Source organism: Monopterus albus, unplaced genomic scaffold (genome assembly GCF_001952655.1).
Source record: "Monopterus albus unplaced genomic scaffold, M_albus_1.0 scaffold109.1, whole genome shotgun sequence".
Taxonomy (NCBI): domain Eukaryota; kingdom Metazoa; phylum Chordata; class Actinopteri; order Synbranchiformes; family Synbranchidae; genus Monopterus; species Monopterus albus.
In genome coordinates this window covers 787802-815424 of record NW_018127989.1, presented here as the reverse complement: position 1 = coordinate 815424, position 27623 = coordinate 787802, and the positions used below count along the sequence as shown (strand labels likewise).

Below are 27623 nucleotides of genomic sequence, written 5' to 3'. Positions count from 1 at the left end.
ATTTTTTTAGTATATTACTTGTGTGGTGTAGAAGAGAATTATTTATGAAGAGATACTGTTTGCAAACCAATGATGTAAGATGATGTCATGGGGTAGGACTGGATAAGTCTGACTTCTTCCTACTCCATTCAAGCATGTACTAGGTATAAGCAAATTGATATTGGATTAGCATTTGTTGGATATGTGTAAAATTATGTGTGTTGACATATCAACTGTCTTTACATGCTTGAAAGAATAAATCAAATCAAATCAAATCAAATCAAATGAATGTGTTACGGTAATGACTTCCCTGATGGCACATCTCCAAACTGTCATCTACAGTAATTCAAAGCACTTTAGCTTTAAACATATAGGCATACAGTAGGTAAATATGGGCTGAACAGCTGGTGTGACTGATAGTTACAGTGAGAATAAGTGAGAGTTGAATTAGATCTGTCACATGAAATGACAAGCAACTATAGCTTATGAGCTGACAAGTTTTATTTACTCAATTCCACCATCACCAGATGTGATATAATTTTGTTTTATAAAGTTGGACAAGAGAACTCCTTTGTATCATAGGTTACACTTTTCTTTTAATTTCCCTCAAGACAAAAGGCTTTATATTTGACTTTATAGGGTAAAGACCATGCCTAGCTACCAAAAATACTTATAAAAGAAGGAAAATTGTTGTCTTACTCAGACATCTTGACAGCTATGGACTCATTGATATTTGATGCAGGGATCAAACTTGTGACCTTCATTTTATAGCTGGGGTCTTGATAGGGTTCTCTCTATGTCTTGATAAATATGCTCTGCCTTCTGTTTAATGATGCCTGTGTCCCTCAGGCTCTAGATGCCTACTTGGAGCAGAACAATAGACAGATTGACGACATTGTGGCGCTTGTACGTGGCAAACTGTCCAAGCAGAACCGAGTGACCCTCGAAGCCCTGGTTGTGCTGGACGTCCATGCCAGGGATGTGCTGGCTACGCTGGTGCAAAAGGGAATAAATGAGGAGAATGACTTTGAGTGGCTTAGCCAACTGCGCTACTACTGGGTGGTAGGTGGATTAGGGGGAAGGGGATTTGGTGTAAGTCTTTACTGAGTCATTAGGGCTATACATTGCTCATAGAGGTTATAATTTAATGCTTTATTTCCATTCATAATAAATACTGACTGACCTCTGAATTTTGCATTACACGCTGTGCAGGACAACCACCTCCAGACCAAGATGATCAATGCTGGTTTGCCTTATGGTTACGAGTATCTGGGCAACACACCGCGTCTGGTTATAACCCCACTCACTGACCGCTGCTACCGGTAAAGCCACCACACAGGCACCCTCAATTGATCCCTGCCTGCCTTTTTCTAACAGTTATTTAATGGAAATGCCTGCACCTAGAGGTGTTGTCTTTCTAATGACTCTATAAAACCCAGGCTACAGTAGATTCCTACAGTATTAATCAATCACACACCTTTTTACTAATTTTACAGAATCTCTTCATTCTTGTCCCATTTCAGATGCAGGAAAAAAAACACATTAATGCTTTAATAGCCTCATCTTAAAACTATAGTGTGTTGTTGCTGAGCTACTAAAATTTCTTCCTTACTGTGTATTTGGAAATAATCTGGAAATAACTGATGCTCATCAAACCATCTTATTTGTGCACAGTGCTCCCCAGGTAGCCACTAGGACAGTTTGCCAAGTTTTTAAAGACTACTGTAAGAACTTGGCTGACTACTGTCCCCATGAGGGCTTTGGCTGTGAATGGCAGTTTACTGATCACAGTGTAGTGGTACAATAACAATGATGACATTGTAATATTATTGATTCAAGTTACATCAATTTAAACTATGAAATTGCATTTTGAACACCAGTAATGTTTATCATTTGAAGCTGAATCATAGGTGAATCAAAATATGTCCTAATCCTATTATTATTTTGCACTAAGTATGTCATTGGGTTCACAATAGATCTCTGAAAGAGTCCAAATAACAACATGCATCTAAGTGAATGTGCATTTCTGATTTGCATTGCATTATTTTTGTCAAAAACTGTATATTTTTGTGGTGAATATATTTTTAAGTAGTTCATATAAGTGATGTTGGAAATAAAAAAAAAACACGTACAAACAAAAAGCACACAAGATTGGATAGCTGATCATTTCATTTCATTTGGGACAATAAAATGTGTACAGTATGCCGCACATTGCAGACATTGTATTCACCTCAGTCATGTTTTCAGATGCGTGAAAAGCTTAACAACAGTCATTATTTCCATTCACTTATAAATGATTGGCACGTTTCTATATTGCAGTGCTAAAACTGTCCAAATCAGGCTATATTGAGAGAGGAGGTTTAGGTGTGTCTAAAAGCTCAGCACTTGAAAGCTGCCACCTTCACAACACAGCTTCAAAATGTTTCCCTGCGGTGAAGCTCTCAGACACTTCAACATTTCACTAAATGTTTTGTCAGCAAGCTGGAGTGGACCTATTCCGGCATGTTCCTTTTATGTTGCTAAAGATATACTCTCAGTTGGCAGTTTATTACACCTAGGTAAAACTAATGCGGTCTAATACATCAGTCGTGCAGTCAGTCCTCTCTTCAGCAAGGGTATAATGCTCACTGCTGTTGATATACTGCATTATACTGACAGGTATTTCTGTTATTTCATCTAGCGTAATTAATATAAATGGAGTGGACAAAATAATAGAGGCGCCTGTCAGAATAACAAAATACAGTTCAAAAGCAGCACAAACTACATCTTTCAAACTATTGAATATAGATATAAATAGAATAAAATATGTTGCATGACCTTTGTTCTATCTGTTTGTGCTCCTTCAGTACTTTGTTTGGTGCCCTCCACCTCCATCTGGGAGGGGCCCCTGAAGGCCCAGCTGGCACAGGAAAAACAGAGACAACCAAAGACTTGGCCAAAGCTGTGGCTAAGCAGTGTGTTGTCTTCAACTGCTCTGATGGATTGGACTACATTGCACTGGGGAAATTCTTCAAAGTGAGTGAATTCACTTGTTATGACAATTTTTCTACAACTACAGTAGTTACACCAGTAATTCAAGATTTCACACTCACCGACTTTTGCAAGCACGCTCACCTGCTGTAACATTAAACACACATCAGTGACAACCTAACTGATAAATACTAAAAAGCTTTCTTTCCTACACGAAGGTGAAACTAAGCTCTTGAAAACTGTTTTACGTCTTCAGTCACATGTACAGTGTTGCTGCCACAATTTTCTCATGAAAAAAGCGTAGACTATCAACATGTGTCCTTTCACAAATAGCACTGCACTCATGGCTCAGTCGGGGAGCCTTGTTCACTGCCCCCTGGACTGATGCAGTCGATCAGTGTAATGCGATTACATTTATGTGTGTGTCTTGAACATGGAAAGCTATGTGAGCTAGACTAAATAATTGCAAAAAAAAATCCCATTTTTTTGACACATAAGCCTACAACACACGTATACCGTACTAAGCATTTCTCCCATTTATCATATTGAAATGTGGCAGTAGGCTATTTAAATTTGTTTAAATGAGTTCTGCATGTGTGTTTCTCCATGTGACTGTGTGTGTGTACATGTGTGACCAGGGCCTTTTGTCATGCGGCGCTTGGGCCTGCTTTGATGAGTTTAACCGCATTGACTTGGAGGTGCTGTCGGTGGTGGCTCAACAGATTCTCACCATACAGAGAGGTTTGTGCTTTTCTTTGACATTCTAGCTTTCTTTCTCTTTGATATCTGCATAAGCTCGCAGTGTACCAGAAACAAATCTAGTATATCTTCTCCAGTCAAATAAAGCCTTTCAGACTACAAAGAAGCACCACACAGAGCTAAGGTAATCTGAGTAGGCTGGCCAGCAGAACCCCAAGCACAGCTTTGTTCACCGCAGCACAACAGCATCATGTGTGCATTGGCTGTCAAATGATTTGTATCATAAGATGCAAGACCCAAAGGAGTATATAAATTCTTTTTAGCCCAAAACTAAAGTTGGAAAATGCTAATAGATTGTTGTTGCCTCATTATTGTTAAAACCGTTTTTTCACAGTTGTTTTTTAAGCTGGAGTTTTTTCTTTTCTGAATGGTGGATAGAGAGAGTTGTATGTTGTTATGAATTGTCTTAAGGAAATTAGTGATTTTGGGCTGAATAAAACTGACTTGACAAGCCTTGAGCTTCAGAGCGTGGTCTTAAGTGTAGAGGTGTGCATTTGTATTTGAATGTGCATGAAAGTATGCACAGACCCATGATGTATCTCTGATGGGCATGTGCATGTCACATGAAATGGCATATGGCTATACATTTCTATATATACTGTATATAGTGTGTGCTCATTACAAAAATAGTTCAAAGAGGCAGCAGCCTAACACTGCAGTGGCAGTAAAGACCTGAACACACTGATTGATTTGCAGCCGTTAGTAGCGCAACTGCCTTGATTAGAGCGAGTACAAAAGAATAAGGCAAATACAAACTGTAGCTAACTACATCTGTGTGTCCAGGAATTGCTGCCAATACTGAGATGCTGATGTTTGAAGGGACAGAGCTAAAACTGGACCCCTCCTGTGCTGTGTTCATTACAATGAATCCTGGCTACGCTGGACGCTCTGAGCTACCAGACAACCTCAAGGTACACTATCACTGCTTGGCCATTCTTTCTGTTATAGATGTCCAAAGTATGATTTCTGGAATAAATAAAGGAGAAATTTGAATAATAGTTGGAAAATCAGGAATCTTTGTTGTAGCCGTCTCCAAACATCACCAATGTAAAAATGACAGAACATCAGAAAAAGATGAACTTTAGAACTGTTTCAGTTCAAGGTGTTTTTAAACATAATCACTGATTCCATTGAGCAAAACAATCTCTTTACACCAGGCTCTATTCAGGACTGTGGCTATGATGGTACCGGACTATGCAATGATTGCAGAGATTGTGCTCTACTCCTGTGGCTTTTTGACTGCACGGCCGCTGTCAGTGAAAATTGTGGCTACCTATCGCCTCTGTTCAGAGCAGCTGTCCTCGCAGCATCACTACGACTATGGGATGAGAGCTGTCAAGTCTGTGCTGACTGCTGCTGGAAACCTCAAGGTATCACAAAACAGATTTGATAGATGGGATTCTTTGTAAAACATAAGATGTTTTCTTTCCACCATAACCATAATACATTTATAAGCATGTCTGTTTATCATTTTTTAGAAACCTCATACTGTTACGGTATATGTTTTGAGAGTCTAATGATGATTACTTTTTATGTAAAGACTTTTTATTAGAGTAGAATCATCTTTGCTCATTGAACTAAAAGACTAATAGTGAAAAGAAGACCATTTGGAGTACAGTAAACTCTCATCTCTTGCTGTGTGTTGATGAAGTAGTGCTGAGCAAATTAAAAGGCAAACAAGGATATAGATGAGTGTAATGTCTAGCTTCATCTTGGAAACTGGATTACATACTGTAGTAGTAGTAATGTGAAACCTGATTTGCAGGCACAACTAAAATTTCCTTTATTCCACCTAAGATGTGTATCTACTCTGCAGGAGTAATCTTTCAGAATCCATGTTTTGGCTCATACCTGCATATTTTTCAAACACAGCATGACAAACTGTGTGTGGAAGAAAATAGCTGTGATTTTGGCTTTAAAAGAAATAGAGTTTCATCAGGCACCTGTCTTTTTTGATGTACTGTAAACATGGGAACACTTCAGTGACCCGATGCCCACAGGATCTACATAAGCTTAGCTGAGACAGCCTGATGCCTTTCTAAATTTTACTTTTGCAAAGAAGAGGTGTCATTTAGACCCTGAGCTACAGCTGACAACTCTTCTTGAATAGAATGGTTGTGATTGTCCACTACATATAGGTCACATATGGCAGACAGAAACTTTACAGTGAAGCTTGACTTCATAAAGCCTCATATATCAGCTGCTTCTCATTTGTACCTTATTTACCTTTGTTTATTTCTTCTCACTCTCTGACTTTTCAACTCTCATTTTCCTCTTCTCCTTTTCCCCTTCTTCATCCTTTGGGATGGGTTTGTTTCATTGCAGCTCAGTTTCCCAGAGGAGAACGAAGACACCCTGTTGCTGAGATCAATTATTGATGTCAATCTGCCCAAGTTCCTGGCCCATGATCTGGAACTGTTTGAGGTGCGATAAAGTTGGACTCCTTCTGTCTTTTTACTGGAGTGATTTACATCAACTAATGTCAGTCCATGTTAATTCCAGTCAGTTAAATTGGAACAACGATAAACATGGATAATTTAAGTCAGTTTGTATCAAAGCAGGTCACTGGATTGTGTTTGTGTGTATGAATCAGTGAATGGTTTACACTGACTTTTTCAATATGTGCGTGCCCATCATTTATCTAACTGTCCTTACCCCAAAAGTGTCAAGGTGAATTAATTTTTGAATATAAGTTGTGTTTAATATGTATGTGTTCTGCCACAAGCTTCCCTTCTTACTCTTCTTCAGCGACTTTACCTTTCTATCTCAGGGTATCACCTCTGACCTCTTCCCGGGGGTCCAGCTCCCGAAACGTGACTACCACATCCTGCTTGAGGCCATCAAGGAAAACTGCCAAAGCATGAACCTACAAGTCACTGATTTCTTTGCTGAGAAAATCCTGCAGGTCTTTGAGATGATGCTAGTGAGACATGGTTTCATGATAGTGGGTGAGCCCTTTGGAGGGAAGACCAGTGCCTACCGTGTACTGGCAGCAGCCCTTCGTGATGTCTGTGAAAAGGTATGATGTCCTGTTAAATGTTAAATGATGGATATGCTAACCTTGATGGATGGAGAAATTACAAAGGGCTTGTGATTTAAAGTAACGGCAACAAAAGTGTCATGTTAGGCCAGCTATATTTCTTAATTTCTTATGTGTCATCAAGTCTTGATTAAGAGCTACTTTAACCCATTTTATATTTTTGGTTGCATTCTTAAGGACCTACTTATTTACTGTATTCATATCAGGTATCAGCCTGGTTGATTAGTCAGAAATTTTGAAAAAAAAGCGTTATGTTCAGATGGTTGACCATGTATTTTAACTGTATTTCATTATTAATTTTGATGGGATTTTCTGAGTCCTTGGGACATGAACTCACTCAATCTGTTAAAAAAGTCCTAAACCTTCATGTCAAGTAAAATATGCTTTACACTCAATATCCAAGGCTTATCTCAGCTACATGTTTGTCCCAAGTAAACACATCCATCCAATTTGTCACAGCTGTAGTCTTTGTTTAGTAGTTATCGATCTCACAGAGAAGAGCAGAACGGGCTTCTTGTATTTACATGGCTGAGAGGACTGAGAGGCATCCCACCAAGGAGACAGATGAAGGCCTGCTGATGAAATGCCTGGGAATGCCACATTTATCATCGTCATCCTTGTAGCTGCACATCCACTGATCATGTCCAACCCTCTCTCCCTTGCTGTTTTTATTTATTTATTTTCTCAGCAGCTCGCACTCATTGTTTTTAACTCAAAGTGACACCTTGTCTGGAAAGCTGTTTGTTGCAGCTTTTTGCTTCTCTTTCTCAGTTAGCAGAAGTCATCTCATACAAACTGTAATCTTATCAGCAGTTTATGAGTCTAGGCATTGACAAGTTGCCCAAGTGAGTGGCTCATCATGCTCAGTTAATCACGTTTAAGTTGTTGATTTTGCTGTCTTTTTAAGAGAAAACTTTAACAAGTGAAGTAAATAATTCTCTTGTATATGTACTGTATTTTTATAAGTGTGTATGTATTTAATTTGTATTTGTCGGCTTCCATTTTCATTAGTTCTGTGATATGCCTGTGTATTATCTTTTTGTGTTTGTATACATGTGTTTATTACACCAGGGTTTGATGGATGAGAAACAGGTCCAAATTACAGTTATCAACCCGAAATCCATCACCATGGGCCAACTGTATGGTCAGTTTGACCCCGTCTCTCACGAGTGGTCCGATGGCATCCTCGCCGTCAGCTACAGAACATTTGCTGCTTCCAAGGTAAGATGGCATCCTGTCAGTATTTTGGCTAATTCCTCAAGATTACAGATTTTGGTTTAAGTGCAGCCAATTAAATAAGCAAACAAACACATAGTATTTTGTCTCCTTGAGACCTTCATAAAGATTAATATGGTCTCACCTGGGAGCTGTGCATGTTCAATCACACATCTGTTTTGGATGAAAAAAACTTAGAAAAAATCAACTGGACTAGATTTCTAGGTCAAAGACATTTCACCTCTCATCCAAGAGGCTTCATCAGTTCTGACTGACTGGTGTTGAGCCGGAGATATTTATCCCCCTCGGTGGTGTTTCAGTCTTTTGAGGGCCAACAATGTCCCTTAAACTTAACTGGGATATTGTGGTTACAAAAGATCCTTTTTAACTTCTCCCAGGAGGTAGAGGCTTTCACCAAGCATATCAATTCTGTGGATGACAACATCAAGTTCACTCGGGAGGATGCCAGAAATGACTGTCTGGCCTTTTTGGATTGTGCAGTCCACTTGGGAGGGGACAGAAGCCTGAAGGTAGAAGTATATTGGACCTGTGTTGATCATCTGAAAATAAAATCTGTGGTATTGCCCAAGCTCAACACAAAATTCCATCCATCTATTAACTATACCGCTTTTCCTCTGAAGGATCACAGGAGGGCTGGAGCTGATCATAGCTTACAGGAAGGGTACACACTGCCCAAGTCCCCAGTTTATTCAAGAAAATAGTTTTAAATAATATTCAAATGCCTAAGTGTACAGAATTAAACCTATGTTTAACAGTCTCTGCTGTGTGCAGTTGTTTTTTTGTTTATTTGCTACATAAACATTTGATTCATAAACAGAGTGATGTGGTGTATGCAATTAAGTGTAGTCAGGAGTGTAACGACTTGTACATTGGTGAAACTAAGCAGCCGCTTCACAAACGCATGGCCCAACACAGGAGGGCCAACTCCAGTGGACCAGAGTCAGCAGTCCACCTCCACCTGAAGGACAAAGGACATTCTTTTGAGGACAGTGAAGTCCAGATCCTTTCCAGAGAACATTGCTGGTTTGAGAGAGGGGTTAAGGAAGCTATTTTTGTAAAAATAGAACAGCCCTCACTAAATAGGGGCGGTGGACTAAGACACAACTTGTCTTCCATCTACAATCCTGTTTTGAGATCTCTGTCCATACATGCCTACCAGGACAATAGGCGTCGGTTGACAGGGGAGGTTTCAAAGACAGGTAACGACATTCACTGATACTGGGCTGCAACGACTCAGTCATTAAGGGACATTTCTGTGCAGATTCTCAGTCATCCAGGTCATAGTAAACTGAAAAAACTGATGAAGCCTCTTGGATGAGAGGTGAAACGTCTTCGACCTAGAAATCTAAGTCCAGTTGATTTTTTTCTAAGGTTTTTTCAGATTAAGGGACATTGTTGGCCATCAAAGGACTGAAACACCACTGAGGGGGATAAATATCTCTGGCTCAACACCATCAGTCAGAACTGATGAAGCCTCTTGGATGAGAGGTGAAACGTCTGTGACCTAGAAATCTAGTCCAGTTGATTTTTTCTAAGTTTTTTTCAGCTTATTATGACCTGGGTGACTGAGAATCTGCACAGACATCTGTTTTGGATGCACTGAGTACTTGTAATCCAGTATAATTACACAAATGCACAAATAATATCTTAAATGTTGACTTTTACCTAAAATCTTGTTCCTGAGGCAAGTTGTAAATTGTTCAATCCCCTTCGAAGGAAGGAAAGTAATTCCTCCTTCATGAATCCAGAAACAGGCAAGGTAAGCTAAAAGATCCCATGTCCTACCTCAAAATGGTCTTAAGCTGAGACCACTGGGCTATCTAAGGTTCCCTGGTTGCAATAATTTAACTGGGAATCAAGCATAAAGCACAAGTAGGGCTGTAGTTTAATACCTGTCATTTAGGAACGTTATCTTATATTATGTCTGTTATATTATTTTAACCTCCTGCCAGCTAATCAGAGACTCATTTGCTACTGACCCAGTATAAAACATATGTAAACATTTCACTGGGTTTATTGCAGTAGAATTCAAAAACTTGCATTTTAACTGACACATAATATCTGCATGGCTCAAAGATGTTTAAACTATGCTGTTTCTATGGAAACTGGCATTTGAAGCAACTTGGTGTCACCAGTTACAGTGACAAGCAGTATTATTATATCTGTTACAGTGTGCTGTGCAGATACATACTCTAGTTACAGTGACCTCGCCTCTGAATATCTGCTTAAAATAGTTATTCAGGCTGCTTACTTGTTAGGTAGTACACTGTAGACATATTGAATTAGGATGTTTTCACACTTGGTCCCTTTCAGCCCTCAAAACAAACTCTGAGCAATTAGTCAGCATTTTTTTGCGTAAATGTGAACACTCCAAATGAACTCCGACCCCTCTGAAATGAACTGAACTGAGACCCCCTCGGGAGGTGGTCTCAGTTCGGTTCATTTCAAGTCCGGGATGCAGTTCACTTGATGTGTGCACTGTGAACACAAAATGCTCCAGGTTTGCTTCTAGCCTTTTGCATGTAAGGGTGGAAACGCCAGCAATCTGTTGAAAGAGTGAAAGTCCATCATGGAGAAATGCAGTTTTCCACTGACTAGCTCATAGTTTCTCTCCTTGCCCATGTACGTTATTTATTAGGCAGCCTTAAGCCTGCGCACGCAGTAAACTAAATGATACGAATATGGATTAATGAATAAAATAAACATTAGCCAGTGGATTGTTGTAGGTTCATTCACAAATTCAATTTGCAGTAGTCAAAGCATCATGTGAACTGTCGTTCAGAAGTTCAGTTTCACTTGAAAGCGCTCAGAGTAGGGGCAGATACAGTGAATGATTTGGGGGCTGGAGGTACCTCACAGTAAAAGTACTGTCAGAAAATGTCTTGTGTTCAGTTTTTTTTCCAGTAATCACATTATAGTCTAGTGGTTTGTTCAAAACAATGCTGTTGCAATTTGCTACTCAAGAATGTTAACAGTGATTATGAGAAAATAAAAAGTAAAGCAATGTTAATGCTCTTCTTAATTTTTTTAACTTAAAAAATACCAAAAACAGCTAATAGGAGTAAAGTACCAGATTAATAAGCAGTATCGGTAGTAGTACTGTTGAACGGCTTCCTTCAGTTTTCAGCTCATATGAGAGTGAAGGGCATCATTAGGACCCAACTGCACTGCTGCATCAAAGTGAAAAAACTACATCAAAGGTACTTTACCACACGCAGTAAAAAGAGATAAAGTAAAGAATCCTTTGACATTAGCCATATGTAAAAGCAGCAAAGGTCTGAGAACTCCAGAGTCACTATAGTTTGAACAGAAAGAGGACTGAGGCCTCTTTCAAATGTACTCACAGTGTGAACACAGTAAGAACTGGGTCCCCCTTTTTTGGTCCACTTTAAGAGTACTGTGTTTGGTTCATTTAAAAGGAAGTGAGTGTGAAAACATCCTTACTCTACTGAAGTTTTTTTATATGCTCTCTTCATAATAATGTAATTCAGAACTGGACCCCTTAGAAGAGAAACAGGCTGCGCACTTCTTTCTGTGGGTTAAAATCTCATAGCATGTTGCACTTGTGGTATATAAGGATGCAGCCAAAGGTGTAGCATGTATACGTAGTCAAGGAGAAAGAAGGTAAGACTGAGATGTATTATTGTCTATTCCGTCTTAATTCACATGTGTCGGATGGATCATTGTAAAATAGGTGTGACATTAATTACATGCTGGTAAAAAGAAAATCTGCTGTGACAGAGTAAACAAAAGAAAAAATTTAGCTGTCTTGTTAAATTTAGATATTTAATAACTCATTTGTGCACACACAGCCACAAACTAGACACACATCGGCAGACAATTTACGTATTGCAGTGGAGGCATGTCATAATGGAAAATCATTTGTTCGCCCTATTCTCCAATTGTTTCCAAATGAACTTGTCACTTTAAAAACTGTCTTTGTGTAAAGTTGTCATTTTACAAATTGTTTTTTTTTTTTATGGCAATGAATAAGGAGTGTGAGGAGTGGTTATGACAGCCACGGCAGTACATACTGATGCAATGAAAATACAAAATGAGAACAAGGCCTGTCTTAATTCAGTTTCAAGAAAGACACTTTTCCTCTCTGGGCAAAAGTCTCTTTGTTTTGCTTTCTTTTTTTCTGCGCCATATTTTACAGAACAAATTTTTTGTGTTAATCTGGAGTTCGCTGCAGCGTAGTGTATTAAACTCTGCATAGACAATATAATTTTTTTTTGTGCCAATGCTTTCTGTCAGATCATTGCATTACAGCATACTCAGTTCCCTTTCAAGCACCAGATGGCCCCAACCCAGGCGTCTCCATTTGTTTATATTACAACAAATCAATTTAAAGCACAGCTCTTGCCAGCCCATTTAACTGGGGAATTGACGTGTGTTGTCAACCTTTATTATGACAGTGTAGGTGTTAATTTCATTCCCTTAGTAAACATTCTCCACTTAGATTATGATGCACAGAAGTTCTTTGTGACCTTGAAAGTATGCAGGGATTTCTGTTAGCAGTGTATCTTAACACTGCAGGGGTCAACCTGCTGGTAGATGTAGCTTGGCTTTTTCTTGAAGTGGAACACCTCCCCAGGGTTTAAAGGTGTAAGTGCCTGTCTGTCTGCACTCAGTTGGCAGTTTATTAGGTACTCCAAGCTAAAATGAATACAGTCTTATACAACAGTCTTGAAAAAAAATCCTCTTTTTGTGAAGATGACAATGTTCACTTGATCATTTTGGAGGCTGGAGTGGAGTTTGTGCGCTGTATTATTCAGAGTAATGCTTTTATTATTTAGCTTAGCCTCACTGATATAAATGGGGTGGACAAAATAGTAGAAACACCAGTCAATGCACATGACAGTTTAGCAGTGCCACAATTTGCATCCTCCAAAATAATCATGATGGTTTATCAACACCTCTCTAAAGTATAAGTACAAGTATTCTGAATATTATAATCATTGTAATCTTTGTAATGAAGGTTTAGATCATTTTACGTGGCTCTATTATAGCCTGTATTTGCCTGATATGAATATGTACTTAGGTTTGGTTAAATAAAAATTAGAATCATCATTACTGGTGATTGCTTGTGATCTATATTATGACTTATGCTGCGTTCATGTCATTCTGGTGGTACTGAAAGACAATTACACACACGTAATTGTGCTACAGATTGTGATGAAAATGTCCCCTCAGGACATGAGCAGTCCTATTTCTTGTGTGTTTCAGAGCCCCGAAAGAAAATGGCTCATCTTTGATGGCCCCGTGGATGCTGTGTGGATTGAAAATATGAACACAGTACTCGATGACAACAAGAAGCTGTGTCTGATGAGTGGTGAGATCATCCAGATGTCACCGCAAATGAGCCTCATCTTTGAGCCTATGGACCTCGAGGCTGCATCGCCAGCCACAGTGAGAACCGCCTTTACTTTGATTCAGGGTTTCATCACAGTGCATCCTGCTTACAGTCATGGCCAAAATATTGGCACCCCTGCATTTCTGTCAGATAACACACCACTCTCCCAGGCACTGTCATGCCCTGTGCCTGCAGGTCAGCTTGAATTTGTTTGGAAATCAGCCAAGGTTATAATTAATACAACTATTTCTGATGATTATGAAAAGGTTTCAGTAATTCTATCCAGTCTATTTTTGGAGTTCTGTGTGGAATGTATCAGATTTAGCTTTTTTTCCTCTGAATTTTTTTGTTGTTTCAATGCAAACAAAAGAAATAAACATGAGAATACTACAGAATTTGTGATTGCAACAATTTCCTCAGTGCTGCGTTATCTGACAGAAATGCAGGGGTGCCACTATTTTTGGCCATGGCTATAGTTGTGTTGTAGCAGTGATGCTTTCCAATTTCTGGATATTGTTAAAGATGAATTTCTTAGAAGTCAGAAGCCCAAAATGGGCTTATAGATTGCCTCTATCCTAAAACAAATTACACAGTTAAAAATCATCTCTGCTGTTTTCTACCTTTAGCTTTACTCCTTTGTGAAGCTATTCCTTGTGTGGGACTGGGCGCTATGGGATCTTTTACGCACATAGTATTTACAGCACAGAGCTACAGGATATGTTGTGACTAGTGGGAATCTACTCATAAATGGTATATTGTTCATTTGAATTAGGACCACAGTGCCACCAGAATGCTTATCTACACTACACTGCATGTACATACTGTACCTAGGTCACAGGTTCACAGTTAAATCATTTTCTGAGAAAAGGCCTATTTTAAATCAGGTTTTTGTCAAATAGTTTCACCTACTTATTAAGATATACCGCTATAATGCATCAAGAAAGATATTCTTATAAATTGATTGTACATTTTTAGTTAAGTACCACGGTTTCAGTTGTGTTTACAGATGTGATATATACTTGTGGCAGGTGTCTCGCTGTGGTATGATCTACATGGAGCCTCATTTGCTGGGCTGGCGGCCTCTTATGCTCTCCTGGCTCAATACTCTGCCAGCCACAGTCAGTGCCACGCACAAAGACCTCCTCTCTGCCCTTTTCGACCGCATACTGCCAGCCTGCCTACAGCTCCTTCGAAAGGCTGCTAAGGTACTGAACCATCTTAAGGAAATTCATTTTTTAGCTGCAACTGGTTTGCAAATAAATATGTTCTTTAATGGGAGAATTAAATTCTGCATGTGAGGAGTTTGCTACAGTTTCTCATACAAAAAGCTTAAATATTACACAGATGTGTTTCTTGCTCCATGTTTTCAAGGTAAAGTTTTAGAGCTTTCCATTTTCATACAGCAGTGTTTCACCATTGCCATGTTTGGTCAACTAAACCAACTTTGTCACCATCAGTCCTAAAGTTTAATTAGAAATCAGTTCTTTTCATGTTCTGATGTTTCTACTTGATTATAGGAGCTGTCCCCGACCTCTGACACCAATCTAGTCAAGTCCCTGATGAATCTGATGGACTGCATGATGGATGAGTTTTATGATGAAGCAAAGATGAAAAGCATGAATGAGAAAGATATTTGCTCTTGGTTGGAGGTTTGTGTCCACACTTATTACTATTATTACTACTACTACTACTACTACTACTACTACTACTACTACTACTATTTATCCAAGTAATTATTGACATCATTATTGAGCGAATGTAGGTCCACAATTCTACAAGAGCATTTTAGCCCTGTGTCATTGAAAGCAGTCCCTCATATACAGTATCTACTTCCCACTCTGACAAGTACCCAGAGCAATACTCTTCTGTTTCATAAGATCTGTGTTAAAATATCTGTTTGCATAATGGACCTTATAGCCAAATTACTAGATATGATACAGTACCAACAAACAAAAAAGAACTGCAAGAACTTAGAAATACTAAACTTCCATCCAAGACTTCCAAGACAAAGTCTTGTAACCCTTCACATTTCATCACATCTTATGTTAAAAAGTTGCCCTCGAAGACTATAATAACCTGTCCTTGCAAGAGAGGAAGCAACTACTGTAGTCTGTCTTTGTACTCCAAATAGCACTGCAGTGAAACCAACCAAACAAACTAGCCAACCATTTTCATATCACTGTAAATCAATATAAACAATCTTATTATATGCTTAGAATATTAATTGAAAATATGCTGGTTAAAAAAAATTCAGCTGGCACTGTCAAGTTATGCTTTGCTTTGCATGGATGCTGTCAGCTTGTTGTTTTGTCTGTGGAAGTATAAAGAAATAGCATCAAACTATAGGGCTTGCATAATGGAAGAAACTGTGCTTAATGGATAACATTACTGATTTATTGGGATGAACAGCAGAAAAAGTGGTGCGCTGCCAAACTACAGGGAAAATCCACCATGCCTGAAACTTTCAGGACAACATGCTAACAGACCAGTGTCATCAAACAAGTTAAGGTGCTTACGTTAAAGTCTGAAGTACTAATATTTTAAAGGGAAAACTCAATACATTTCTTTTTATTATCTGTGTCTGAGTTGTATTTAGTTTGGGCTGAAAAAAATGAAGCATTAGCTTTGGCTTTGAAAAATGTTTGTTTTACCAGATAACACAGTATACTAATGTATACACCAAAGCACCTGCCTTTTCTCTTTTAAATATACTGTCCTAATTGGGTCTCCACACAGGCCCAGGAAAAGAGGAAAAGTTTTAGCAGATGAGCCCTTTCCACAGCCCCCTGCATGAGTTGCAATTGATTTTTTTTGCCTCTGAATCATGTCTTTTGAAAGCAGTGCTATTATCTCCCCGTGGCCCACTGCACTGATGAATGCCTCTGAGCCTTCCCTCCCATGTTTCTCAGCCAGTCATTATCAAAGTGTTGAATTAATCAGCCTTTTAACAGCAGGAGCTATTGTGAGGCTGCAAAGCATCAGTTCCAGTTTCTACACTTTTCCTGCTGTTTTTCCCAACAAAGACAGCTCTCCTGTGTGGATTCTGACATTTGTTTCATAAAATAATCTGCACAATTCTTGAGGCATTTACATGGTTCTTGTACATTTCAATTGGTTTAGTAACTGCAATCCTTGTTTACAGCATGATATTTTTGACTGTAAACTTTGTCTGTTTACAACAATTTTTTTATGTTTGACTTTTGCCACAGTGTGGTAGTATCTGTCTGCCAATTCTGGTAGTTGTTAATACTTGCATCTTTCACTGTACTGTACATCTTGAACACAGATTTGCTCATTTTATGGGTTTTTACCCTCAGGTAGGTAAAATATGTTGAAATATTCAACAATAAAATACCAAATTTGAGCCTGGAAATAATTGATATTTTATGATAATATATATTAAAACAACAACTTTGCATATTATACCATATGCAAAACCATCCATCCTCACTCAGTAATTAGTTTCAGCTTTAGAAACCTGGGTGAAGCCTAACAACAATAGCCGTCCAGCATGTTTACTCTATAGGAAATGTGCCTCAGTCCAATTTCAGCAATTAACTGAGAGCAAAAATACATAGTATTCTTAAGTACTGGACTTAATTATAATGGTCAGATAGATTTTTTTTTAGGGAGGTGCTTTTATTTTAGTCTTTGCTAAAGCCTCATATGTATGATGTAACAACCCAAAAGTGTATTGTAACACTTAGGCTATCTAAAATCATGTATACACTGTCTGAGATGAAGGATATTTCCACCTGTGCTTTCCTGAACCCACTGACACACATTATATACAAAAAGGAATATAATTTGACAGGTTTTTGGTTCTTCCCTTTTACACAGGGCATTTTTGTGTTCTGCCTGGTGTGGTCAGTGGGTGCCAGTTGTGATGATTCAGGACGGGTTAAATTTGATGCTGTGGTAAGGGAAATACTGACCAGGCCTTTAAGTGAGAAGACCAAAGCCTGCCATGGCATTCTGGCCACTGTCGAGGCTCCACCTAAACAGCTGACAGTTCCCCTGCCCACTAAGGGAACAGTCTACCAGTACCGCTTCATTAAAGAGGTAATGATAATTGTACAGCTGACAAACACAAGAGAGAGGAGAGTCCCCTCTCTATCAAGCACTTGTGCACTGGACAGACTGACATATCAGTTTTAAATCTTCTTTGCTAAGATAACTGGGTATAGTAATCATAAAAGGAAACTTTCATAATCCTACACATCCGGTCAGAGTACCTCTCTGTTTAGCAGTTGTTTTTTTATATGCTTCATGTGCTCTTACGGTATAATTAGAGGAGCAGAGTAAGTATGGGTTTAACCAAGAAATCTGACTACACAGTAATACTGCTTTAGATTTGTCTTTAGTATAAAAAGCTAAAGGTTGATTAATGGTACATTTGTCTTCTGAGCCATTTAGTTTATATTCAGCAGCTATTGATGTTGTTGTAGCCTCTTGACATGAATCAGTTCTGAAAGGGTCACATAACATTATAGACCTTTCATGTGTTGTTTATGTCTCACAATATAGACATTAGTCTATATATAGTCACAGACTAGATATATGGTGTTTTGGTTGAGTGGGAGCACAATGGTCTTTTAAGATAAAACTGAACTTTTAACTTATAATTTTCTCTTCAGGGACCAGGCAGGTGGGAGTTATGGACAGATGAGTTAAAGATTGCTCCCCCCATAAGCAAAGACATGCAGTTCAGTGAGATCATCGTGCCCACTGAGAACACAGTACGCTACATGGCACTGATGGAGCTCCTTGTCACCCATCAGAAACCCACTATTTTCATTGGTCCTACTGGTACTGGCAAGAGTGTCTACATTACAGTGAGTTGTCTGTTATGTATTTTCTCATTAACGTAAAGTTTGGAACTAAGGTATATACTGTGTTAAGAGAAAGGAAGATAACAGAAATGATGCAGATGTAGTAGGTAGCACATGCAACAAAAATATAGAAAAAGAGGCTTTGCTTTCTTAGCTTAGTTTTGTCAGCTAAATGTTTTCATCTGCAGTGGTGGAAGGTGTACTCTGATCCCTCAAGTCAAAGTATGAAGTAGCACAAAATGAAAATACCTCAAAATTGTACCTAAGTACAGAACTTAAGTAAATTGATTAGCTGCTTTCCACCAGTGTGATGTGATTTCACAACAACAACAAATCTCTTGATTTTTGCCTGGTATACATGTTCAGTCCAGTTAAGGAGTTAACATTAATATTTTCAGACTAGATTTACCATTATCATTACTACCATTACTGGACAACGTGTAGCTGTCATCAATAAGATTAATGCCACTTCCGAATCCACAATCATTATTGAAATAGTATTAAAGGTACTATGCGAAAATTTCTTGTAATAAATAAATTTTTACATTCATTGCTTCTCACCAAAATGCATCCTTTTAAATAACCTTATTATCCAATGTGCATAGCCTGTATTTATAATGAAATTCAGAGAGAGAGGAATGTTATGGAACACTGTAAATGGGAAAGTCACTGCTGGAACAAGTTTCCACCTCTTTTTATATAGACACTGTAGTGCTCTATAGTCCTGCAGTGAGCATGATAATGATGATGATGATGATGAAGACGTGGCTATTACATTTCAGGTGATGTATAAACTGATGAATTGCTCACATGCTTTGCTGTTTGTGTATGTGATTTATTTGTAGCCCATTTTCTTCTGAAGAACAATTTCTGCTCTTTATCGATGTCTGTGCAGGACTTCATGCACAGTTCAACTCGCTCACTTGCCTGATGAAGTGCCAGCTTATTTAAGTCACTAGTAGCCTATTACACAAAGAAGGACTTGATGGTGGGTTTCAGCCACTACTAACTACAAACTGGGACTTCACTTGGACGTGAGCAGCATGTATGCACAACTTGTTTGATCAGTTCACGCCACACTGACTCCGACCTCCGTGCAGCATCTCTCATTAGAACAGCTGTCTGTAAGCAGGAGGTCAGCATGGTCAGGCTGACTGACAGCAGAAATATACTGGACAAAAACAGTTTTCATGTAGGCTCATCAGCAAGAAATCAGCAGCATTTATATGTATGATCTTATTAATTTTAATTTCCCCATATTGCTACAGACAATGGGGGAATATTCTCAGAGTAACCCCAGGAGCCTGATCCATAAGAAGAGATTCAAGTAAAAAATTTCCAACCCCTAAACAAGATAACAGGTGATCTATGAAGCAGCTGTATGGGGCGGTGACACTTCAGTGTTTCTACTGGTAACATTTTTCTGTGGCGCCCTGCCACACCAAAATCATGGCCATGGCAAAAATTCAAACCAGCCAATCAGTTATTTAATCAAGCGCCTCAGTGACGAGTGCCTGGGAAGCTAGGGAAGCTAGTAAAGTATCAGGCCGAGTCACAGACACAGGTGCAGTTGAGGCCACTTCAGGTGGAGCACATCTTTAGATGCATTTTTCATACAATTCTATGAACTGTCTTCCCGACAGGCATGGGTGTGAGCCACACATCACCCATTTTTTTTATTTTACTGGTGCCTTTTATGATTACATGCATAAGACTTACATGAAAACTATTGTTGTCCAGCACATTTCTACTGTTGGTCAGCCTGGAGAACACCGTTTGTCTGTCTGCAGTCCTTGCAGCTCATTGGGAGCTGATGGCTAACAGCTGCTCTGATACAGAACGTCTTGCTTTCAGTCAAGCTGTGGTTACATTACTGACTGAAGCACTGACCAGTGAACTGTTGACAACTTAGTTTTACAATCGCTAAAAAAAACGCTTAGGTTATAACTGTCACTGAAAAGTAACTAGCCTATATTAATCAGTATGATTATTAAGTGTTTGTTCACCTCCATAGAGGGAACATGGACACACTCCCAAACCCCCAGCAGCCCCCGACCTCACTCCTTCAATCAATTTGGTCGCAAAATGTGACTGATCACTCACAGTCTGGAGCCCTGTTTAAGTGCACTTACCAGTTGCATTTTCCTGAGACAACATAAATTTATGATACTTGCACTGCCCACAGTTGTAGCACACATGCAGACATCGGCCAGTGACTGCACTGTAATTGGCCGATGCTGATCATCTAAATATGCCAAAAATCAGCCCGATTAATCTGTCGACCACAAGTTTTTTATTATTTTCTGTGTTTGGTCTTTTTTTTAATCTCTGTTTTGTCTCCATTTCTGTCTGTGTTCCTGGGGAACTGGGGAGTGAACATAAAGCATTTTTAGTAGCATAAATTATTATCATGGAAACACTGCCTGTGCTCCCAAAAAACACTGTTGCAGGATGAGTGAGCATTCATTTCTCAGCAGTGTTGCCCCAGTCTCTAGAAACTAGAGTAAGTGCTCTGAACACACAAATCATTTAGAAGCTACACAGCTACAGACACCTGGTGTGAAATGGCCACCTTAGAGAAATACTGAATATCTCTCAGCAGACCTTCGGCTATTTATATCAAGGACTAATCCCCCCTCCTTCTCTTTGCTTCATTAGTTCATCCATTAGTGTGCTCAAACCTGAGACTCTGCCTGTCTCCAAGCTGGAGAAGCTCAGTCCCATGCTGCAATCAGCAGACAGTGGCTGAATCTCAAATCTGGCAAGACTGATAAAGGAACACCAGCACTCAGAGCATAAGAATATGATATGTCACGGTGCCAACACTAGTACTATTTGACATCTGTACACAAAGCTCCATTAGCTGCTCAAGGCCAGCTGTACCACTGCTTTAGAATTTAAAGGAGGAGGATGTTGATGCACTGTGACTGCATCCTGTGATCATTCACTTTACAAGTTCAGTTTAAATATGCAGCATCTTTTCTGCACACATGGTACATAATACCTTGAAAATGGATCAAAGCTTCTTAAAATATATCTGGTCACCAATGACTAGCAGAAGGCCAGTTGTACAAAAGGGCATTTTATCAAGATGCCCTTTCATAAAAGCCTTGTTTAACTTTTAGTAAAATGCCCTTTTGTAAACCTTCATGCAGAATCTAAAATCCAAAGATTTTACCCTTTGACCTGCAGAACATTACTTTAGATCATGTTCTCAAAGGGCAACTAATTTCCTACTTCATTACAAAGTCATTTTCAATGATGAACTGAGACCCAAATTTTATCTAATGAAATCCATATGCTACATTTAATTAGATTATAAAGCTTATCACAGCCATTTGTTGGGATCGACTTGAAAATCATCATTTTATATGCATTTTACATGCACAAGGTTTTTTTCATGCTGATTCAAGAGTAGAGAGACCTAAATGTTTTCAACATATTAAGCATTTTCTTTAACTGTACAAGTGCACAATCGATCAGCCAAGTTATTTCCTTGGTTTATTTGCTGATTAAAATTACTGACAGAACTTCTTCAGTCACTTAGGCTGTACTGAATATCCTGTCAAAAACATACAAAATGCAGTAAAGACATTTTACTTTAAGTGTATAATTGTACCATTTTTGGTATACCGTGCTCATTATTAAAATATCACTGCATTTCTTTTATTTTTGCATTGTCTCGTGTGTTTGTATTATTGTGTTACACATACAAATGTATATATTCATAGTAATGTACAGTATACAGTAGTTAAAGTGCTCATTTTTCCCAATCTCTCATGCCCAGGACTTCCTATTGAAAAAGCTGCAGAAGGATGTGTACAGCCCACTCTTTATTAGCTTTTCAGCCCAGACTACAGCTGCCCAGACCCAAAACATGATCATGTCCAAGCTAGATAAGCGGCGCAAAGGAGTGTTTGGTCCTCCACTTGGGAAGAAAATGGTATATTCTCTTTGTTTTCTTTTTATGTCATGTTTTATGTTGGTATATTTCAGTTTGCACTCATATGAATGAAGTGAGTCACTAAAATATTGCAGTTGTGCAGAGTTTTTTTTAATATATATAACAACAGGTGCCATTTTATTTTATGATACATCTCCAACAGAAAAGATTGTAGATTTGAATATATCAAATAACTTGTTGTATCATTACTGTTCATTCCTTCAAGTGTTCTGATGGTATATCTTATCAGGTGGTATTTGTGGATGATGTGAACATGCCAGCCAGGGAGGCTTACGGTGCCCAGCCCCCTGTGGAGCTGCTGCGACAGTGGCTGGACCACTGGAACTGGTATGACATGAAGGACTGCTCCATGATCAACCTGGTGGATATTCAGATGATATGTGCTATGGGACCACCTGGTAAGTAGTAGCTGTAGCATTTCTAAATTTATTAGAAGCAACATTGCTACATCAGTGATACTGTTTCAAAGCCAGATTGCCTGACATAATACAGGTTGTTAGGTAAACTTTTTTGTCTCTTAACTGCTGCTCAAGTCTATGTCACAAACTACTGCTTGCTGTTTTGTGGAGCTCCTCATTGCCTTGAGGTGCTCACAAATAGCAAAGGTTTACCACTTCCACCTCCACTAAAACTACCAGTGTAACCATAAAAGAACCCCTGTCCACTGAGGTGGCTGGCAGCGACAGGTGCAAGAGAAGGAGGGTGGGTGCCACTCTGAGGTGTCCACACAGCTCTAGTATTTGCTGCTGGTGCCTGTGTCTTACAGTTGTTTAGCTGTTCTAAGCTGCCACCCAGCAAGGCTCTGGCTCTGTTGAAGCCACACCAAGAAAATCAGTGGAGGAGCTCATTATATACCCGCGTATACCAACTTTAGATTTGTCTTTCTGTGTGTATGATATTATTTAGCAAATATAATCAGTCTGTGTGCCAATGTAAACTTGTGTCTCTAATCGAGGGCAGTGCTATATCCCATTATCCATTGTCCATTGTCCCACACATCACTGAATAGTGGAGCTGGTATTAAGTAAGCACTCCACAGAAACAGTAACTGGGTTTCCCCGTGCCTGGTTTATATGTCACTGGGGGATGTTGTTTCCTTGTTTTATCCAATATCAGAACAACCAGTTATGCAACAGGCCAGAAAAGTGTGGGCAAATGCTGAATGGGGTTAACTGTTAAATAGTATTACGTAGAACATAGATAAAAAGCTAGACAGAGTGTGCTAGCATTTGTATGTCACCTCTGACAAAAGCTGTGATTGAACAGAAATAGAACGTAAAGAGCTTTACTGTTCACCATCGAGACATAAAATAAACACATTTCCTTATGCACACATATTGGCTACTGAATTACAGTACAGTCATGGCTAAAAATATTGGCACCCTTGCATTTCTATCAGATAATGCACCACTTCTCCCAGAGAATCACAAATAATTTAGGTATTCTCATGTTTGTTTCTTTTGGAACACAACAAAGCTGTAGAGTACTGACAACACTCAATTAAAGCATTAAAAATGTTATAAGTCCAGGACTTTTGTTTGTATGTTGCTTCTTGTTTAGGTGGAGGGCGGAACCCTGTCACACCTCGATTTCTGCGCCACTTCAACATGATTACCATTAATGATTTTGATGAGGGGACAATGTATACAATCTTCTCCAGGATCACTGACTGGCATTTTACCATACGGTAACTTAACTGAGCATGTAACTGGTATGGTGTATTATCCACACTGATGCAGACTGCTTATGTTTAGGAACAAATCTTCATGTTCATTAACATCTTTACATACAGTATAATCCATTGAGCTTCTCTGCAATGGAGAAGGTGCTTCCAGTGCTTCCTGGTGTTTCTGAGCTACAATTTTCAATTTCAGTGTTTGTAAAGTACAGGGTACACGGAAAAATAGCCCGTGTACTTGAGAGCGGGCTACTTTTCCATGGCCTACCCGTTATTTGACCCACCACATTTTCAGGTACAGTGGTAGTATCTCATCACCTTTAGCAATGAATTGTTAATTATTACTAGCCAATAATTATTGGTCAGATTGAACTGCAATATTGTGCATAAAGATAAAAGGATTAATCTTAATTATTTACCTTGTCTTTTTCTGCACTGCTGCAGTGTTTGCCTGAGGGAGTGCAAATCTTTAAAGTAATCAAATCTGTTGGATTTTTCTCACTTGCATTTTAACAAAATGGCAATTTTTGTCAGGCATTTTGAAAACATGTTAATACTGATGATAAAACTATCCTTAATCATATACTGTATATTTTATGGACTAAGTGTGAATGATCAAACATTTACAGGTTAATTTTTTCTAATTAAACTGTGGAAACAACCTGAACAGGATCTGAACAGTGAGTCAGTTATCTCATCCACAGGTTTGCCTTCCCTAAGCCATTTGCAGCTCTGACCTCCCAGATCGTTAACAGCACCGTGTCAGTGTACCAGGAGGCCACCAAGAACCTGCTGCCGACCCCCGCAAAGTCCCATTATTTGTTCAATCTGCGTGACGTTTCCCGGGTGATCCAGGGCATCTGCCTGTCACGACCAGAGACTGCTGATGAACCATCTGTCATCAAACGACTTTGGGTGCATGAGGTATTGTTGTGCACAACTAACAAATGCTAGAAAATACCTGAATGTTATGCAACTAAAATGCATAAAACACAAGTACTGTGATAACATGGAAATAAGTTAGTCAAACTAACACCTGTCTGTTGCTTTACATCTGTCTGCCTCTTTATTTGTCTCCTACATTTATCCATTCTTTTTCTTGTTGATTCTCAGATCCTGAGGGTATACTATGATCGACTGGTCCATGACACAGATAGGTCTTGGCTGGTAAACCATTTACAGGTGGTATTTCAGACTCACATGAAGGAAAACTTTCATCAGCTCTTCAAACATCTGGACCAGGACCAAGATGGGGAGGTCACTGAAGATGACCTGCGCAACCTCTTGTTTTGCGACTTCCACGATCCAAAAGATGAGGACCGCAACTACTGTGAGGTGCATGACCTCGACAAGCTTCAACAGGTGGTGGAGTCCCACCTGGAGGAGTTCAACACTATCAGCAAAGCACCCATGAATCTGGTGCTTTTTCGTTTTGCTATTGAGCATGTGTGCCGCATTTCCCGCATCCTCAAGCAGCCAAATGGACATGCCCTGCTGGTAGGTGTGGGTGGGAGTGGACGTCAGTCTCTCACCCGTTTGGCTGCCTATATGGGAAAGGTAGACCTTTTCCAGGTGGAAATCTCCAAGAATTATGGGACCACTGAATGGCATGATGACCTGAAGCTAATCTTGAGGAAGTCTACACAGGGTGAAGCTCATGGCGTTTTCCTCTTTACTGACACTCAAATCAAAATGGAGTCATTCCTGGAGGACATCAGCAACCTGCTCAACACCGGTGAGGTAAAGTGGCTAGGAGGAGACAGAAAAGGTGTGATGAATAAAAATGTGATTTAATGTGCATGAATGGATTGATGGAGGAGTTAAAAACTGCTAGAAAGACTGTTCAGTGATGGAAGGTTTGGATGAAGGCTAAGAAAGAAGAAAGTATCTAAGAAAAGGATTGTGGCAAGTGGTTGTGGATAGATACATGGTTATAGTGAGAGAAAGTCTCAAAGGTGTCATGTTTCACACAAGTCAACATCCAGACACAGACCCAGTATCTTTTGGTGGTTTCCAGGTGCCTAACCTGTTTGCAGCTGATGAGAAGCAGGAGATCTGCGAGCAAATGCGTGTGTTGGACCGCCAGCGTGACCGTGACAAGCAAACAGATGGCAGCCCCTTATCCCTTTTCAACATGTTTGTAGAACGCTGTCGCACACAGCTGCATGTGGTGTTGGCCATGAGTCCAATCGGAGATGCTTTTAGGAGCCGCTTGAGACGTTTCCCTGCACTCATTAACTGCTGCACTATTAATTTGTTTCAGGTGGGTGTATGTATGCTGCATGTATTCTCCATATAAAGGATGTCTCAAGTAGGTGAATCACTAAAAAGAGACAGTGTGTTGTAAATTATGGGCTCCATTCAGTAGTATTTGATGACATTAACAGTCAGTCATAGCAGACTGGTATACTGTATGTATCCATAATATTGTGGCAGTACAGTATATTTCTGTACTTCAGACCTGGCCTGAGGATGCCTTGCAAGCAGTGGCCTGTCGCTTCCTGGAGGACGTTCAGATGACAGATGAGAGTCGAGAAGGCTGCATCAGTATGTGCAGGATCTTCCACACTTCAACCATTGAGCTGTCCACTCGCTTTTTGGCTGAGCTGCAGCGCCACAACTATGTCACCCCAACCTCTTACCTTGAGCTTATTTCTACCTTCAAGGCCCTACTGGAGAGAAGAAGAGTGTGAGATAAAACTTTAACTTGTTCTGTATGTGCGCATTATGTTTTTAACAGTTATTTGATATTTTCTGACTTCAGGTGCTACTTTAGCTTTGAAAATGTGACTAGATCAGGTTTCCTATAGCTAGACTGGACTTGAATTGGAGACAGGGACAAAGAAGAGCTAATCAGGACATCTCTGCACCAAAAGCCAACTTCCAGGTTACATTTGAAGGATTAGGATTTATTTTCTTTCTCTCTTTCTATCCTTGGCCCAGTGAGGTGGTGAAGCTGAAAAATCGCTATGAGGTGGGTCTTGAGAAGCTAGAGTCAGCAGAAAAGCAGATGGCCATTATACAGGTTGATCTGGAAACTCTACAGCCACAGCTTCTTGAGTCCAGCAAAAATTTAGAGGAGACGGTGGCGATGATGGAGCGTCAAGCTGTTGAGGTGGCTAAAAAAGAAAAGGAGGTGGAAATGAAAGAGGCTGAGTCCAGTCAAAAAGCCACGGCTGCTAAGGCCATTAAGGATGAGTGTGATGCTGACCTGGCTGAAGCAAGGCCTATTCTGGACTCAGCTCTGGCTGCATTGAATACTCTCACCCCTCAGGTAAAAGGAACATTCTGTGTTTTTGCTTGGGCAAGATAATGCCTAACATGTGAAAAGGGTAGACCTATAGATGTGGTTCTTTCTATGTACAGGATATCACAGTACTGAAGTCCATGAAAAGCCCACCCACAGCTGTCAAACTGGTGATGGAGGCAATCTGTATTCTCAAAGGCATCAAACCAGATCGTGTGCCGGACCCCACAGGCTCCGGTAAAAAAGTGGAGGATTATTGGGGCCCGGCCAAAAAGCTACTGGGAGACATGGGGTTTCTCCATAGCCTCCATGAGTATGACAGGGACAACATTCCACCACATGTCATTGCCATCATCCGCAACAAGTACATTACCAACCCTGACTTTGTGCCAGAAAAGATTCGAACTGCATCTACCGCAGCTGAGGGTATGTGTAAGTGGGTTTGTGCCATCGACAAGTTCGAGAAGTAAGTAATGATCTTATCTTTCTGCGTTCTTAGTCATAAAAATTGATGCATGGTCAGCAAGGTTGGCAAGCATTTCTTCTGTTCTAGTGGTTAATA

General features: G+C 39.6%; 1 protein-coding gene across 1 annotated transcript in view; it reads left to right on the top strand.

The window, feature by feature from the left end:
* dnah7 (dynein, axonemal, heavy chain 7) overlaps positions 1-27623 on the top strand; it is an 84492-nt gene that overhangs the window by 27161 nt on the left and 29708 nt on the right. Inside the window, exons 23-45 of the mRNA XM_020611050.1 lie at positions 829-1041; positions 1192-1301; positions 2826-2994; positions 3588-3690; positions 4492-4619; positions 4866-5078; positions 6034-6132; positions 6479-6727; positions 7820-7969; positions 13214-13396; positions 14369-14545; positions 14858-14989; positions 17181-17402; positions 17978-18175; positions 21960-22115; positions 22366-22534; positions 23697-23823; positions 24519-24738; positions 24928-25554; positions 25832-26077; positions 26274-26503; positions 26758-27088; positions 27181-27527. Of these exons, the coding sequence (XP_020466706.1) occupies positions 829-1041; positions 1192-1301; positions 2826-2994; positions 3588-3690; positions 4492-4619; positions 4866-5078; positions 6034-6132; positions 6479-6727; positions 7820-7969; positions 13214-13396; positions 14369-14545; positions 14858-14989; positions 17181-17402; positions 17978-18175; positions 21960-22115; positions 22366-22534; positions 23697-23823; positions 24519-24738; positions 24928-25554; positions 25832-26077; positions 26274-26503; positions 26758-27088; positions 27181-27527 (4799 nt within the window). The remainder of the gene's footprint in view (positions 1-828; positions 1042-1191; positions 1302-2825; positions 2995-3587; positions 3691-4491; positions 4620-4865; positions 5079-6033; positions 6133-6478; positions 6728-7819; positions 7970-13213; positions 13397-14368; positions 14546-14857; positions 14990-17180; positions 17403-17977; positions 18176-21959; positions 22116-22365; positions 22535-23696; positions 23824-24518; positions 24739-24927; positions 25555-25831; positions 26078-26273; positions 26504-26757; positions 27089-27180; positions 27528-27623) is intronic.